The 16794-nt window shown below is 45.8% G+C and overlaps 1 protein-coding gene across 1 annotated transcript in view; it reads left to right on the top strand.

Annotated features, from left to right (window-relative positions):
• IARS1 (isoleucyl-tRNA synthetase 1) overlaps window positions 1-16794 on the top strand; it is a 703557-nt gene that overhangs the window by 532844 nt on the left and 153919 nt on the right. The window contains exon 28 of the mRNA XM_069206674.1: window positions 7665-7760. Coding sequence (XP_069062775.1) covers window positions 7665-7760 — 96 coding nt within the window. The remainder of the gene's footprint in view (window positions 1-7664; window positions 7761-16794) is intronic.

Below are 16794 nucleotides of genomic sequence, written 5' to 3'. Positions count from 1 at the left end.
ACACTTGTTATGTGCTAGAAACCTTGCACACCATAGGGTTCACTCTAAACTACCAAAAGTCACACCTTCAACCAGCACAGGTACAACCTTACCTAGGTGCTATCCTAAATACTCAACTATTCCTAGCTTATCCAAATATACAAAGGATACAAGCTTTCCAAAATCTCATACCACTCATACAGCCAAATCAACAATACACTGTGAGATTTATCATGAAGATTCTACGAGTGATGGCATCTTTCACAACTATGGTCCCACATGAAAGACTAAACATGATGCCCTTACAACAGTGTCTCTCACAACAGTGGTCACAAGCATATGGTCAACTTCAAGATCTAGTGTTGATGGACCGCCAAACACGTGTGTCCCTTCAATGGTGGAATTTCAGCAATCTAATGAAGGGGTGGTCATTTCAAGACCCTGTGCATCAGACCATAATCCCAACAGACGCATCAATGATCGGTTGGGAAGCTCACCCAAACAATCAGACCATTCAAGGGCAATGGGATGTCAAACAGAAACATCTACACATAAACCACTTAGAATTATTAGCTGTGTTTCTTGCCCTGAAAGTGTTTCAACCTCTTCTCAAACAGAAGAATGTTCTCATAAAAACAGACCACATGACAACCATGTATTATCTCAACAAACATGGCGGGACACATTCATCTCAACTGTCCGTTCTAGCCCAAACAATTTGGAAATGGGCAATTCACAATCAAATTCATTTACTAGCACAATATATTCCAGGGATAGACAATCAGCTGGCATATCTCCTAAGCAGAACCACCAACAAACACACGAATGGAAGATTCAGCCCCAAGTACTTCAAAAGTACTTTCAAAGGTGTGAAACACCAGACATAGATCTATTCGCAACAAGCAAACGCAAAATGACAAAACTTCGCATCCAGACACCCACATCCCCTATCCAAGGGCCATGATCTATGGATCAATTGGTCAGGGATATTTGCTTACGCTTTTATCCCTCTCCCACTCCTTCCCTTTCTAGTCAGCAAACTACGTCAAATGTCACTCACCATGATACTCATAGCACCAACATGGGCACGCCAACATTGGTACACAACACTCCTAGATCTGTCTGTATTACCTCATACCAAACTCCCAAACAGACCAGACTTGTTAACACAGAACAAAGGTCAAATCAGGGACCCAAACCCCAATACTCTATATCTAGCGATTTGGCTCCTGAAGTCATAGAATTTGGTTACCTAAAACTTCCGGCAGAATGTATGGAAGTAATTAAACATGCATGTAAACCTACTAAGAGACAATGCTACGCAAACAAGTGGAAAAGATTTGTCTACTACTGTCAGTCTAAAAACACTGATCAGCATCTATAAACTTACAGCATCTATACAAGATATTGTATGCTATTTACTTCATTTGCAAAAATGAAATGTGGCTTTCTCATCCATCAAGATACAGCTTACGCAGTATCTGCATACTTAGACTATTCAACATACTTCTCTATTCAGAGTTCCTGTTAATGAAGCCTTCATGGAAGGATTAAAACACATTATTCCACCTAGAACACCACCTGTTCCATTGTGGAATTTAAATATCATACTTACCAGACTCATGGGACCACCTTTTGAACCCATGCACTCTTGTCAAATCCAGTTTTTAACATGTAAGGTCGCCTTCCTTGTATCTGTTACTTCTTTAAGAAGTTAGTGAAATACAAGCATTCACTCTTGAAGAACCTTTTTTCCAAGTGCGCAAACATAAAGTTATACTCAGAACAAATCCAAAATTTCTACCAAAAGTAGTATCTCCATTTCACATCAACCAAACAGTAGAATTGCCAGTCTTCTTTCCACAGCCAGAGTCTGTGGCAGAAAGAGCTCTATATACCCTAGATCTCAAAAGAGCTCTTATGTACTAAATAGACAGAACTAAAGATTTTAGGAAAACAAAGCAACTTTTTGTTGCTTTCCAACAACCACATAAAGGCAATCCTATATAAAAACAAGGTTTAGCAAGATGGATTGTTAGATGCATACAAACATGCTATATCTAAGCAAAAAGTCAACTTTTGATCACTCCCACAGCACATTCTACAAGAAAGAAAGGTGCGTCAATGGCATTTTTAGGAAGCATACCAATGGTTGATATATGTAAATCAGCCACATGGTCAACTCCCCATACATTTACAAAACACTACTGTGTTGATGTTTTCTCACAGCAACGAGCCACTGTAGGCCAGGCTGTCTTAAGGACATTATTTCAAACAACTTCAACTCCTGCAGGCTAGCCACCGCTTTTTGGCAGGACTAACTGCTTTCTAGTCTATGCATAGCATGTGTATCTGCAGCTACACATGCCATTGAACGGAAAATGTCACTTACCCAGTGTACATCTGTTCGTGGCATGTGGTGCTGCAGATTCACATGCACCCTCCCTCCTCCCCGGAAGCCTGTAGTCGTTTAAGTTTTACATCTGTACATATGTGTATACATTTACATTTGCATGGACATCTCTTTGTAATCCTAAACTCTATCACTCCTTCCTTCACCCTTTGTGGGAAAACAATCTAACAATGGAGTCAATGCCCATGCGCACTGAAACCGAGAGGAGTAGTCACTCGATCCTGTGAATCCGAAAAGACTTCTTCAAAGAAAAACAACTTATAACACTCCGAGCCCTGCAGCACCACTTGCCACAAATAGATGTACACTGGGTAAGTGACATTTTCTGTGTGTGTGTGTGTGTGTGTGTGTGTGTACACGGATATATTCATGCACAATGCAGAGCAGATAATAAGAGTTCAAAATTCATCACCATGGGGCACAGTTGAATCGCCTCATCTTTTTCCTGCCAGCAACAGGTCATTGACCCCAAGATCGACAGTGAAGAGAAAGAGATCTACCCTCCCGGGAAAGATAACAGGCATCGGCATCCCGATCCTGCCAGAGGTCTGCACTTCATGGTCAGTCCGGTTTCGGGCTCTTATATACCTTAAACAAGCCAGAGAGGAGATTTCTAGAAAACCCCTCCCGCTCCGTAAGTAGTTGTTAAAAAATGCTGGCTACTTCAGGTCAGTTTTGACAGGAACACATTGGAACTGGCCAGGATCCCAAGGTGCTCCTTCAAAACCAAACCGTTCCCTGCCGTACCATATACATCACCCTAGCACATCCTTATCGCTCTAACTTGCCCATGTTATGCTTTAGCCCTTGGTGAGAAAAAACACGCAAAGTGAAAACATGAGCTAAAAATACATTGCATAACCATGTGCGTAGAAAAATACTTGCAGCTTCTGCACATCTGCACCTCTAACGTGGCAGTGGCTAGCGCTAAGTTAAACATAAAATAAAGTAAATAGTCAAAATGAAGCTCGTGGTCACCAGTGTGACGGTGTGCTGCTAGGCTAAGTACAACGTGGAGTCAGTGGTCAAAACACAAATACCATTACAGGTGTAAAGAGGAATACATACTGTTGCTCCAAGACTGGTTTTTCAGCAACAAAAATAGAACACTGTAGGTAGCTGGCTCTCTATATAGTGCACCAACATGAATTAAACTTTGCAGTTAGTCCAGTGGATCACCAATTGGTTTTGCAGAGGCAAAAGTAGATAGGACTAATGTGCTTTTTTGTGGTAGTGTGGTCGAGCAGTTAGGCTTATGAGAGGGTGCTGCTCAGCATTTTTTGTACTCACAGCGGCAATAAATGAGTTACACACTCAAAGAATAAATCTGAGACCAGTTTGGAAAAATAACAATTCTTTTTATATATGTTTCAAACCCAAGAACTTGGTAATCGGTCAGAAGACGTTTAATCATAAATACTTTGCAGTTTCAGAAATCAACTCTTAGTACAATTTTCAGAGTTCTCCCAATGTTGTCCTATGGAGGAAAAACAGTGTTCAGCAACCACGGGGTTAACAACGACTTATGAGGTCGAGCTCAGGAAGCAGAGGTAAGTACTGGGCATGAATCAGAACCATACCAACAGGTCACACCAGGCAGCACTGGGGCAGCCAGGTACAGAGATGCAGAGATGCAGTTAGGAGTCAGGTGCCCAGTGGTTCTCTATGGGAGTTGGACCTTGTGACAAACAGGCTGCAGACTCTGGCTAGGAAGCCAATCAGGGACAATAAGCAGGTAGATAGTAGACTTGGACTGCTTGGGGACGTAGGACACAGGGTGTCTTTAGGCATTGGGTTGTTTCGTCTGAGCACTCAGTCAGGTGTCTTGAGGCTCCAGATACAGGGGTGTCTTTAGGTGTCTGGTTGTCTCATCCATGAGCACTCAGTCAGGGGGTCAGGTGTGTTGAGGCTGCAGGCGTTGAGGAGTCCGGCAGAGGTGTACCCAGGGTGGACTTGAGCTCTTAGGAGCCAGGGGCTGTCGTTAGCACCAGTGACCCACCTCAGATGGGGTCAGGGGTGATGGGTGCAGTTGTTGGAGGCGTCTGGTTTCCCCTCACCACAAGGCTGCTGGAGAGGGGGCCTGCATGCAGAGGCTACAGGTATTTTGAGTGAGCCCAAGATGGGTGAGACCACACTGGATTCGCTTTCTGGGCAGCTGGGGACCTTCATTGGTACTGTTGGTTGGCTTCATCCTGGGTCATGGACATCGGGTGCACTGGTCACTTCTCGTGTCGGGTCTTTGGGGTTCCAGCAGGTGCAGAGTCTTTTGCTTGGAGTTTCATGTTGCAGATCAGGATTGCTGCTTATAGGAGACTTGAGTCTTTGTTGAAGGCTGGACGAGGTGGCTTCTTGGGCAGAGGCTTTTGAGGTCAGTAGGCAGTTGCTTCTTCTTTTCCTCTTCTGCAGGTGCAACTCTTCTTTGTCCTTGTCTCCGTAGGTCATCAGGAGCTGAGTTCTAGGGGTCATAGGTGGCACCTACTTTCTCAATTTCGGGGTGTTAGAGGGCATGCCAGGTGGTAGCCAATTGGATGCTCACCTTTAGGGTGACTACACCCTTCCCATGACCACTTCCACTGTGCCTAATTCCTTCCAAACAAGATTGAGGATTTTAAAAAGTAGTGCCCACTTCAGCTCGTCTACCGATGGGATGGGCATGAAGTGGGAACTACTCCTAATCTGCATAATTTTCCCACTTGTGCTGCTGCCAAATGTGGGATCAGGACAGGGGGGTTGGTCATCTCCACCATTTGGAGAGACCTGGGTTGCATTACAAAGGCGGTAAGTCCTTTGAAGCTTCACGCCCTGGAATGCATTCTGCCTGGGTGTGTTGGTAATTCCTCCACCCAGTGCAGACTTTTGTCTCATGCCCTTGAGAGCGCTGGCTGTCACCTTGTGGGGACGAGAAACGTGTCTGTGGTGGCTGAACTGGTCAGGTCCAGTCAGTCCACACACTAGTAGTTGGTAGGTTTTCAGGGAGCACCTCTAAGGTGCCCTCTGTGTGCATTTATTTATAAATCTATCACTGGGATCAGTGAGAGTTTAGTATTCTGAGATGTTTTGTACCAAACATCCCAGGACTCAGACAAGCCATCATTGAGCTGGGGAACTCATGATGACCAGTGTCCAGCACGTGCATGAAAAGTGGCTTCCCTGTTCACTTACTATGTCTCAAAATAGACAAAGACCTAGCAGGGGCATATCTGTTAATGCATGTATGCCTTCACATGTCCCTTGATGCACCCTCACCCTACCTTAGATGTGACTTTCACCTGGCACTTGGAGTGATGGGGGATCTGGCAAAGAGGGTGTGTGCGGCATGTCATGTTTTTAAGTTAGCCTGCACCAGCACACGCACTGGCAGCACTTTGCGGGTTAGGTGAGGGGTCCCTGGGGTAGCACAACTGGTGCTGCAGCCCTCAGAGACCTTCCTTAGCACCCCATGCCCAAGGTACCAGGGGTACCAATTACTAAGGACTTACAGTGATAGGTAAAGAGTTTGCCAGTTGTGCAAAATAACTGTTCAGTTTTCGGGAGAGAGATCCGACACTGGAGGCCTGGTTAGGAGTGACCCAGTGCACTTACAGTCAAAGCCACATTAGAAACCAGGCAAAAAGTGGGGTTAACCATGTCAAAAAGGGTGCTTTCCTGCAAACACCATTGCATTATCTCCATATAATTAAGTGCTATTAAGTACTCAATTGCAACAAAAATGGTGCATCATTTGGCTGCACAAATCCTAATTGCTTGTTTTACGTCCACAGCTACACTCATCTAGTCATGCCTCAGATAGAATTTCGCTTTGTAGATTGAAATGCTTAATGATGCAGCTACAGCATACATACTTCAGCTCTCACAGTTCTATATCACTTCCATTCTTGGTCTTGGTAGTCATGCAGGTCAAGTTTGAGTGGTGTGTATCGCCCATTATGCCTGTCCTGAGCTGGGCCACACACTGCCGGACATCAGAATGGTGTGGGCTGCTATGTGTTGCTTTAGTACAGCAATCCCTATTTGTGGCGATGTCAAGGTGGTGCACTGTGTCCTTGGGGTCAAGTGGTGCCATTTGATGAATATGCTGTGAGATACATAAAAATTACACAGAAGAGCCCTAATCTGATGCCCTACTTTTCTCACAGCTGTCACTTTGGGGGTCATTCTGACCCCGGTGGTCCTTGACCGCCGGGGCCAGGGTCGGCGGGAGCACCGCCAACAGGCTGGCGGTGCCCCGCAGGGCATTCTGACCGCGGCGGTTTGGCCGCGGTCAGAACAGGAAAACCGGCGGTTTCCCGCCGGTTTTCCGCTGCCCTGCTGAATCCTCCATGGCGGCGCAGCTTGCTGCGCCCCCATGGGGATTCAGACACCCCATACCGCCATCCTGTTCCTGGCGGTATGGGGTGTCGTGGGGCCGCCGTAAGAGGGCCCCACAAAGAATTTCAGTGTCTGCTCAGCAGACACTGAAATTCGCAACGGGTGCAACTGCACCCGTCGCACCTCCCCACTCCGCCGGCTCCATTCGGAGCCGGCTTCCTCGTGGGAAGGGGTTTCCTGCTGGGCTGGCGGGCGGCCTCCTGGCGGTCGCCCGCCAGCCCAGCGGGAAACACAGAATAACCGCAGCGGTCTTCTGACCGTGGTGCGGTATTCTGGAGGGGGGAACTCTGGCGGGCGGCCTCCGCCACCCGCCAGAGTTAGAATGACCCCCTTTGTCTTGGTGTTCATCAGCAATATAAGTAGGAGATTTTCAAGAGTCTCATTCATCTTCTTTCTTCATGTGAAGCTGCTCATAATGGAGGACTGTACTTCTCATTTGGGAAGGACAGACAAAGGAAGCTGGAACTTTAAACTAATCTTTTTAAGGTTGGTAGGACAGTTTGGCCCCTAGTTCATAAGTTGCTGATACATATCTTTAGAATCATCCCATACAGCCTCATGCATCAAGAGGTCAGAAAATGCTAACACTAACATCTTGCTTTTCAGAAAAGTCTCTTTGGTTTAAAGGCATTATCGGAATGAAAATAAATCATTTAAGCTTTGTTGTTTGCTTACATTTTTCCAGGATTATAGCATACTGCTATTTCGGTGTCCCGTCAGCATCTGAGTTCAGAAAATGTTATAATTACAAGGATCCTTTAAGTGACTAATATCTGTTCTGTGCTTCTATCTCAAAATGAGATAACATACATTTTAGAGATTGCAGGTTATGCAACTCTATTAGAGTATGTGTAAAATAGTGTTAATGGACTTTACAACTTTATTTTTCCTTCCTCTTTTTCAGGTTCTGGTTCTGCTGGATGTCACTCCAGACCAGTCCATGGTTGATGAAGGAGTTGCACGTGAGGTGATAAATCGCATTCAGAAACTACGAAAAAAGGTTGGTATTTTAGAATTCCATGTATATTTTGGTAGTGGTACATCTCACATTTTCTTCAACTGTGATTCGAGTAGCATGATTGTGTCTTTTTTGGTGATCTAGTTTGATCTGTACCTAGGGTATTCATGAAGTATTTCTCCTTTCTACATAGTTTGACTATACATTGATATAGATAAGGAAAAGCAATTTACGAAATGTTAAATCAACAAAGATTTAAAAAATAAATAAAAAAAAAGACGTCTACTGTACATGTAGTCAACAGGGAAATCAGAAAATATGAAAACACACAACAGAAAACACAATCTTCTGCCTTAATTACTTTAAGTGGTCCATATTTAGTTGGAATGATGCAGATCTGTCTTTGTTCACTGATTCTTTCATACGAATAACAGTCCGCAAAGGAATTCCTTTGTTCTTCAAAGTATCATGGCTGAGCCTGTAATCCACATTCTGTCAATAATTGAGCTGACACCACACTGTATAGAGCATTTACATAAAGTACTATCAGCTTTTCGCACGTAGTATTAGTCTCCTACGGAAGATGAGCAGCCAGTAGTGCTCAGCAGCTGGACACGTTGCGACATATGCACTAGATCTGCCTCGTCCTGACCACATGCCGAGGAAGACCTGAAGTGCCACTGGCAATGTTCTCCTGGAGTTCTGCTAAGCCTGCAAATAGTAAATTATTACCTGAAAGAGACTTCTAGCTGAAGATTCTTTACCTTAGAATTCCCTGGTGTCAGCTTCGAATCTGGAATTTTTCTGCTGAGCAGTACCCTGTGCACGCCGTCGGGTGGCGTTGTTCGGATCTGTGTGCGTTGTCCGTCGCTGTGTTTCTTTGTCAGCGTCGTTGGAGCAGTCTGTGACATCACAGTCGTTCTATACAAGTACCACCACGGTGCACGTATGTCAGTTATTTTCCTTCCACGTCAGTTAAGCGCAGATCTGGAAAGAGCTGCCCTTTTTTTTTTCTCGACATATTTGTCTAAGATTTTTTCAAATTGTCAGAGTGCTGTCTTTGAGAAAGACTGGATTTAAACCGTGTGGTGCATGTCATCGCACCATGTCGGTTACGGATCCACACCAGGTGTGTCGCTGGTGCCTTGAAGAGGACCACGATTCGAAGTCGTGTTCCGACTGTCAGCCCATGGCTTTGAAGGCCTTGAGAGAGAGAGAGATCTCTCAAGCTTCTAGCGGCCCGGCAGCCATCTTTGGTTAGCGCGACTCCGAGGAGATGACAGTCCCGCTCTAGGAGTAGGTTACGACACCGCTCCGCGAGCCCCAAGTCACCTTCCTCGCATTAAAGGTCTTTGAGGCATTCAGGTAAGAGGCACAAAAAGAAGAAGTCCAAGCGGTGTTCGACTTCACCACACCCGTCGGCCGACGAGGCGGCCAGGGAACGTCAACATTCAGGGCGCGGCTCAGCGGAGCCATCGCCAGGGCCGACTCCGCGTATTCCTCCTTTTCAAGGGACCAGAGCGACCCCTGCTCAAATCAAAGAATTTTACGAGGCTATGCACCCTTTTTTTTTGTGTGTGTTTGGGAGTCCTCATTTATAACAAAAGACAGGAGGAACAGCAATGTGTCCCGACTCTAGTCAGATCCCTAACCCAAGAGTTGACTCCAAAAGGGCAGCCTCCATCAACCTGTGGAGCGGAGATATGAGGGGGAGGGAGTAAGAGCAAATCCACACCCCCTCCTCCTCTCTGTTGCGTCTTAATAATCATTGGACTTTTACCATATTCAAATGCCAAAAGGTTTATTCAAACATGTCTCCCGGACTACAAACGGGAAAAATTAGCTCTGTAGAAAGCCAGAAAAGGTTCCCACATTCTCTGATACTTAACTTAGCCATTACTACAATCTAGATAAGAGATTCTCATCACCGACAATAGCCAGTCAGTATGAGTGGGGGTGAAAACTCGAAATCCGCTTAATACATATTTCCCACCGTGCTATCTACACCAAATAAAAAAAAGGTGCGCCTGGGGTTTTGCCAATTTATCATGTATGTTCCTTCCAAAACCCTCATATAGTCCAAATACAATCATTGGTAGGCTTATTTCTACTTGTCTATTTATGATGGATAAAATGATCTTGCCCACTTTTTCCCAGTAGGTTTGAATTCCCGGACACCTGCACCCTCTAAATCGCACTTCGGGCAGTTGCTCTTCCTTTGAAATCCTATTCTAGCTAGCCTTCTGAGAGTCCAATAGGCCCTGTACAAAGTGAAGGGGGCAGATTTCACCACAGACCAAAGTGTATTCATAGATGCCTACCACAGATAAGGGAGGTCAAGGGCTGGGAAATCAGATTTCCAGTCCTCTATGGGTAATGGAAGAGAGGCATCTTCTGCTTGTGTTAATACCCAGTACCATCTTGAAACTTCTTTCTTTAACCTCTGGGTACCTATAATTTCACGTTCCCGATCCGTGACAAGCCCGACCTCAGGCTCTCCTAGTCCCCAGTATTTAATTTGTATATATTTAAACCTGGATAACTTAGCATATTTTGCATCGGAAAGGGACTCCCATGTGATCGCAGAGCCACTGCTAACTACTTGTCCCCATCGTACAATTCCTCCCTCTCTCAAAGGAGTATCTTGCATATCTTGTAGACATATCGGTGTACCAGGCGAATCCCAAATTGGAGCCAACTCACTGTAATCCGGATTTCCCAATCTCATTCTCACCGCAAACCATATCCTACAAGCAGTATTAAGAACTTTTAATCTTACTTTTTTGTAATGCCTAGGATGGCTGAATTTATAGAGAAAATAGGTGCCCTACTCCTCGAAGCTGCCTGTTAGTGCCCGCAACCGGGGAGATTCGTATTCTTTAGAGAATAGTGGTCTAATGTTTTTCAGTTGAAATGCCCAGTAATAAAGCTAAAAATCTGGTAGTGCAATTCCTCCATCCCATCTAGCTTCTTCTTCCTCAGTTTCTTCCAGGCTATTCTTTGATTTTTATATGACCAGATGAAACTAACTACTTCCCCCTGCAATTTCCATAGCCAGTCAACTTAAAAACAAAATAAGGGGAGAGCATTAAAGATGAAAGTGAATTTTGGCAGTATCACTATTTTTATTAAGTTAGTTCTACCTAGAATAGAGAGTTGCAAATGCGACCATTGGAGGAGAAGCCTCTGTGTTTCCCTAAAAAGGTTTAAAAAGTTCACCTGGGCCATCTCCGCCAAGTTTTTGACCACTTTTACCCCTAGATAACGAACTTCATCTTTCTCTAGTACACTGTCCTGTGGACCATCCCAGGTCATTGCCTCAGATTTATCAGTATTAACTAAGTAGCCCGATATTTCCCCAAACCCTGCTATGAACTTTGAGGATTCTGCCTATAAACCAGGAGGTCATTTGCATATAGGGCTTCCTTCAGAACCCAGCCTTGATACTGACTAATTCTCCTAGCCAAAGGTTTAATATACAGATTGAAATAAATTGGAGAAACAGGGCATCCCTGTTGTGTTCCTTGTTCAGTTTTAAACTGTGGAGATAAGATACCATTAACCAGAACCCTGGCTGTAAGTGCTTTATAAATAGCATTGATTGCCTTAAGGAAATTGTCTCTTAAGTTGTTATGTTCCATTACTATCTGCAAGAAAAGCCAGCTCACCTTATCAAACGCCTTTGCGGCGTCGATTGTTAGTATGGTTAGAGGAGTATTATTGGTGGTGGCAATGTCAATTGCAGGAACTAAATCATGAATCGGATCCCCAAAGTGCTGATTTCTCATAAATCCTTTCTGGTTGTTGTGAACCAGGTCACCAATCACATTATCTAGTCTCCTGGCGAGTAAATGTGTAAAGATTTTATAGTCATTATTAAGCTATGAGATGGGTCTGTACGACTCACATCTCCTAGCATCTTTCTGTGGCTTTAATATTAAAGTTATAATAGCTTTGTTCCATGAAGTCGAAACCGGGGTAGACTGTATGAATATCGAATTCATCAACTTAGTTAAAACTGGCACAATTTCTTCTTTCAGGAGTTTGTATACTTCGGCTGGTATTCCGTCTGGACCCGGACCTACCCATTTTCCAACCAAACAATAACATAATCTACCTCGCCGAATTGAAAACATTGATTAAGAACCTGATTATTATCTAGTTCTAGCCTGGGGAGGATATCTCCCCTCAACCAATTTTCAATCACCTCCATCGAAGCCACAATGTCTTTCCTGTATAATTCAGAGAAAGATTTAACAAACGCTACTGCAATATCTATCTTGATCTTCTGAAGACACTCTACCCGACTCGGCCATCACTATACCTTTAATAGTATTCCTAATATTGTCAGACCTGGTTTTCCAAGCTTGTAGCCTCCCACATCCTTCGCCATACTCAAAGTGAGCTAGTTTACTAGTTTCCCATTTGCTCCTCACTGTTGATTCCAAGAAAACCTCGAATGAATTATTAACTTCCTGGATCAGTTCTGTAAGTCAACTTGTGTTGTTGCTCCCTTAGAGATGTCCATCTAGGGTTGTAATCTGCGGAGTTTACCCTCCAGGGTCCTTACTGTGTTTTGGTTCTCTTAGCCTTGTAACCTGCATAGCTAATCAATTTCCCACGAATAAAAGCCTTATATGCTTCCCAAACTGTGGTTATCGATACTGAACCCACATTGATCTAAAAAAAAAAAAAAAAAAAAAAAGGAATCTGTAGGAAGTTGGCTCTGTATGTACTATTTCAAAGTGAGAAATAGTGTGGACAGAGTCCAAGGGTTCCCCTTAGAGGTTGATAGTGGCTGGCAAAATTAGATAATTCTAATGCTCTATTTTGTGGTAGTGAGGTCCAGCAGTAGGCTTATCAGAGGGTAGTGTTAAGCATTTGTTGTTCACACACAGGCAATAAATGAGGAACACACACTCAAAGACTTAACTCCAGGCCAATAGTTTTTATATAGAAGAATATCTTTTCTTAATTTATTTTAGAACCACAAAATTCAAGATTTGAGGCAAGTACAAAAAATCCAAGATACTTCACACAAGCAAGTATAGAACTTTGATTTAAAACAGTAGTAAACACAGTTCAGGTTAAAATGGCAATAAGCTATTTTAAAAGTGAACACTGCAAAATCAACAGTTCCTGGGGGAGGTAAGTTTGGTTAGTTTTCTCAGGTTAGTAAAGCACTTACACAGTCAGTCTCCTGGGCATAGGCAGCCCACCGTTGGGGGTTCAAGGCAACCCCAAAGCCACAACACCAGCAACACAGGGCTGGTCAGGTGCAGAGGTCAAAGGAGGGCCCAAAACACATAGGCACCTATGGAGAACAGGGGTGCTCTGGTTCCAGTCTGCTATCAGGTAAGTACCTGCGTCCTCGGGGAGCAGAACAGGGAGGTTTTGTAGAGCACTAGGGGGACACAAACAAGCCCACAAAATCCACCCTCAGCGGCACAGGGGCGGCCGGGTGCAGTAGGCAAAGTAGGCGTTGGGTTTGCTATAGAAAGCAATGGAGGGACCCGCGGGTCACCTAGGCGATGCAGGCAGGGCACAGGGGGGCTTCTCGGGCCAGCCACCGACTGGGCTAGGAAGAGGGCTGCTGGTCACTCCTGCACTGGAGGTTGGTTCCTCTCGGTCTTGGGTGCTGCGAGTGCAGTGGTTGGTCCAGGTGTTTGGTTCCTTGTTACCAGGCAGTCACGGTCAGGGAGCGCCTCTGGAGCCTGTCTGCAAGCGTCTCTGGGGGGTGTGCAGGGGGGTCGACTCAGGTTACTCATGTCGTCGCAGTCGCCTGGGAGTCCCCTCTGCAGTGCTGTTCTCTGGAGCAGGAGCTGGGGGAGTCTGGTGCAGAGTGTGAAGGCTCACGCTTCTGGCGGGAAGGGAGAGTTCTTTGAAAGTTGTTAGAAGGTTGCAAAGTTGTTGCTGTTTTTGAACAGTGCCGCTGTTCTTGGGAGTTGCTTGGTCCTTCGGGTTCAGGGCAGTCCTCTGAGTCCTCAGAGGTTGTTGGTCCCTGTCAGATGCGTCGCTGTGCAGGTTCTTTGAATCTGGAGACAGGCTGGCAGGGCTGGGGCCAAGTCAGTTGTTGTCTCCGTCGTCTCTGCGGGGCTTTCAGGTCAGCAGTCCTTCTTCTTTGTGTAGGTTGCAGGAATCTGATTTTCTGGGTTCAGGGTCACCCCTAAATACTAAATTTAGGGGTGTGTTTAGGTCTGGGGCTGTGGGCCAGTAACCAATGGCTACTGTCCTGGAGGGTGGGTACACCCTCTTTGGGCCTCCTCCCTGAGGGGAGGGGGGCACATCCCTAATCCTGTTGGGGGAATCCTCCAATCTCAAGATGGAGGATTTCTAAAGGCAGGGGTCACCTCAGCTCAGGTCACCTTAGGGGCTGCTCTGACTGGCTGACTGGTAGGTGACTCCTCCATGTTTTTCTCATTATCCTCTCCTGCCTTTCCGCCAAAAGTGGGGGCAGTGGCCGGAGGAGCGGGTATCTCCACTAGCTGGGATGCCCTAGGGTGCTGTAACACCTTACATCCTTTGAGGATCACCACCAGGTGTTACAGTTCCTGCAGGGGAGGTGGGAAGCACCACCACCCAGTACAGGCTTTGTTCCTTGCCCCAGAGTGACAAAGGCACTCTCCCCATGTGGCCAGAAACTCATCTGGTTGTGGCAGGCTGGCAAAAACTGGTCAGCCTAGAACTATGAGTCGGACTGGTATTCAGGGGGAATCTCTAAGATGCCCTCTGGTTGTAGTTTACAATAAATCCCACACTGCATGCATTTATTGTGCTGAGAAGTTTGATACCAAACTTCCCAGATTTCAGTGTAGCCATTATGGAACTGTGGAGTTTGTGTTTGACAAACTCCCAAACCATATACTCCTTATGGCTACCCTGCACTTACAATGTCTAAGGTTTTGCTTAGACACTGTAGGGGCATAGTGTTCATGCACATATGCCCTCACCTGTGGTATAGTGCACCCTGCCTTAGGGCTGTGAGGCCTGCTAGAGGGGTGATTTACCTATGCCACAGGCAGTGTGAGGTGGGACATGGCACTCTGAGGGGAGTGCCATGTCGACTTATTCATGTTCTCCCCACCAGCACACACAAGCTGTGAGGCAATGTGCATGTGCTGAGTGAGGGGTCCCCAGGGTGGCATAATACATGCTGCAGCCCTTAGAGACCTTCCCTGGCCACAGGGCCCTTGGAACCAGGGGTACCTTTTACAAGGGACTTATCTGTGTCCCAGGGCTGTGCCATTTGTGGAGACAAAGGTGCAGGTTTAGGGAAAGAACACTGGTGCTGGGGCCTGGTTAGCAGGGTCCTAGCACACTTTGAATCATAACTAGCATCAACAAAAGGCAAACAGTTAGGGGGTAACCATGCCTACAGTGGCATTTTCCTACTGGTACGCTGAAGCAAAGAAGGGTCAGGCAGTCCAGAAACAAACCATTTCGCGCTGGGTAGTTCTCTGTATTAAGCTCTGCTACGCATTGGCTAAGAAGCAGCCTCTTGAGAGCTCACTCTACAAGGGGTAAAGCTGCCACCATGGCGTTAACTCGAGGCATGCCGGTACTAGACCTCTGCCAGGTGACAACATGGGCTTCCTTGCACACGTTTGCAAGACCCTACTGCCTGGACAGCCATGTGAGAAGAGAGGGGCATTTTGCTCGCTTGGTCCTACAGGACTTCCTTGTGTGAAGTATATCTTTGCAGCCACCCGCCAGGAGGCTATAGCTTGGGTATCTATTCTAAGGTAGGGAACCTGCAGCTACAAATCTGTCAGATGATCAAATTACTTACCTTCTGTAGCAAATTATCTGGTAGAGACTCTATCTGCGGATTCCTTACACCCACCCAGGCCTCCCCACTCTGCGGATAAATACTATGTTTTTTTCAGATTTTTACCCCTTCTCCAGGGCATGTCAATTTGCTCAGACAATCAGGAAAAAAAAAAAAAAAGGTTGGTTGTTCCATGACTCTGCGCTTCTGGTGTGGGATGTTGTGGAAAAGAACTGACGTACGTGCGCCGGGCGTGGTGCCTATATAGAAGGCCGTGACTTCACAGACGGCGCTGATGACGCCACGTGGAGCCGGACGACGCTTGCGGATCCGAGCAAAGCCGCTTGACGGCTTGTGCAGGGTACTGCTCACCAGAAAAATTCCGGATTCGAAGCTGATGGCAGGGAGTTCTGAGGAAAGAAATCTGCAGCTAGAAAGATTATCTACCAGATAATGTGTTACCGAAGGTAAGTAATGACAATGGACTATAACACACTGTTAACATCACACGTTTCAATAAAATATCAGTATTGGCAGGAATTTTCAAGTCCCTACTTTATACACTGTAGGAAGCTGACTCTCTCTATAGTGCCCTAAAATGAAGTACACTATGCAGAGAGTCAATTGGATCCCCAATTGGTATTGCAGAGGCAAAAGTAGATAGGACTAATGCTCGATTTCTGGTAGTGTGGGAAGCAGTTAGGCTAATCAAAGGGTAGTGCTAAGTATTTGTTGTACTCCGAGGCAATAAATTACACACACACACACTCAAATACCCAAGAACTTTGTAATCAGGTAAGTAGATTTTTAAGCATAAATACTTCGCATTTTCAGAAATACAGTGCAGTTTTCTGAGTTCTCTCAGTGTTATCCTGTGGAGGAAAATAATGTTCACCAAACGCAAGGTTAACAACGACTTATGAAGCCAATCTCGGGGAGCAAAGGTAAGTACTGGGCACTGATAAGAACCACACCAACAGGTCACACTGGGTGGCAATGGGGTGGCTGGGTGCAGGAAGGCATCAGGTACCATGTGGTTCTTTGTTGAAATTGGACCTCGTGACAAACAGGCTACAGTCTCTGGCTAGGAAGCCAGTCAGGGGAAACAAGCAGGTAAGTAGTAGACTTGGGGTGCTCGTGGATGTGGGTGCACATTTGGTCCTCTTCTCCTGCTTAAGTGTTGGGTTTTCTTGTCCGGGAACACTCGCGGTCAGGGGGTCCTGTGTGTTGAGGGTGCAGGCATCATCAAGGAGTCCGGCAGGGTTGGACCCAGGGTGGACCTGAGCTCTTACAAGACAGGAGACGTTG

The sequence above is a fragment of the Pleurodeles waltl genome, chromosome 9, assembly GCF_031143425.1.
Source record: "Pleurodeles waltl isolate 20211129_DDA chromosome 9, aPleWal1.hap1.20221129, whole genome shotgun sequence".
Classification (NCBI taxonomy): Eukaryota; Metazoa; Chordata; class Amphibia; order Caudata; family Salamandridae; genus Pleurodeles; species Pleurodeles waltl.
The sequence above is the reverse complement of the archived record's forward strand: the minus strand, read 5'-3'. Positions and strand labels throughout refer to the sequence as shown.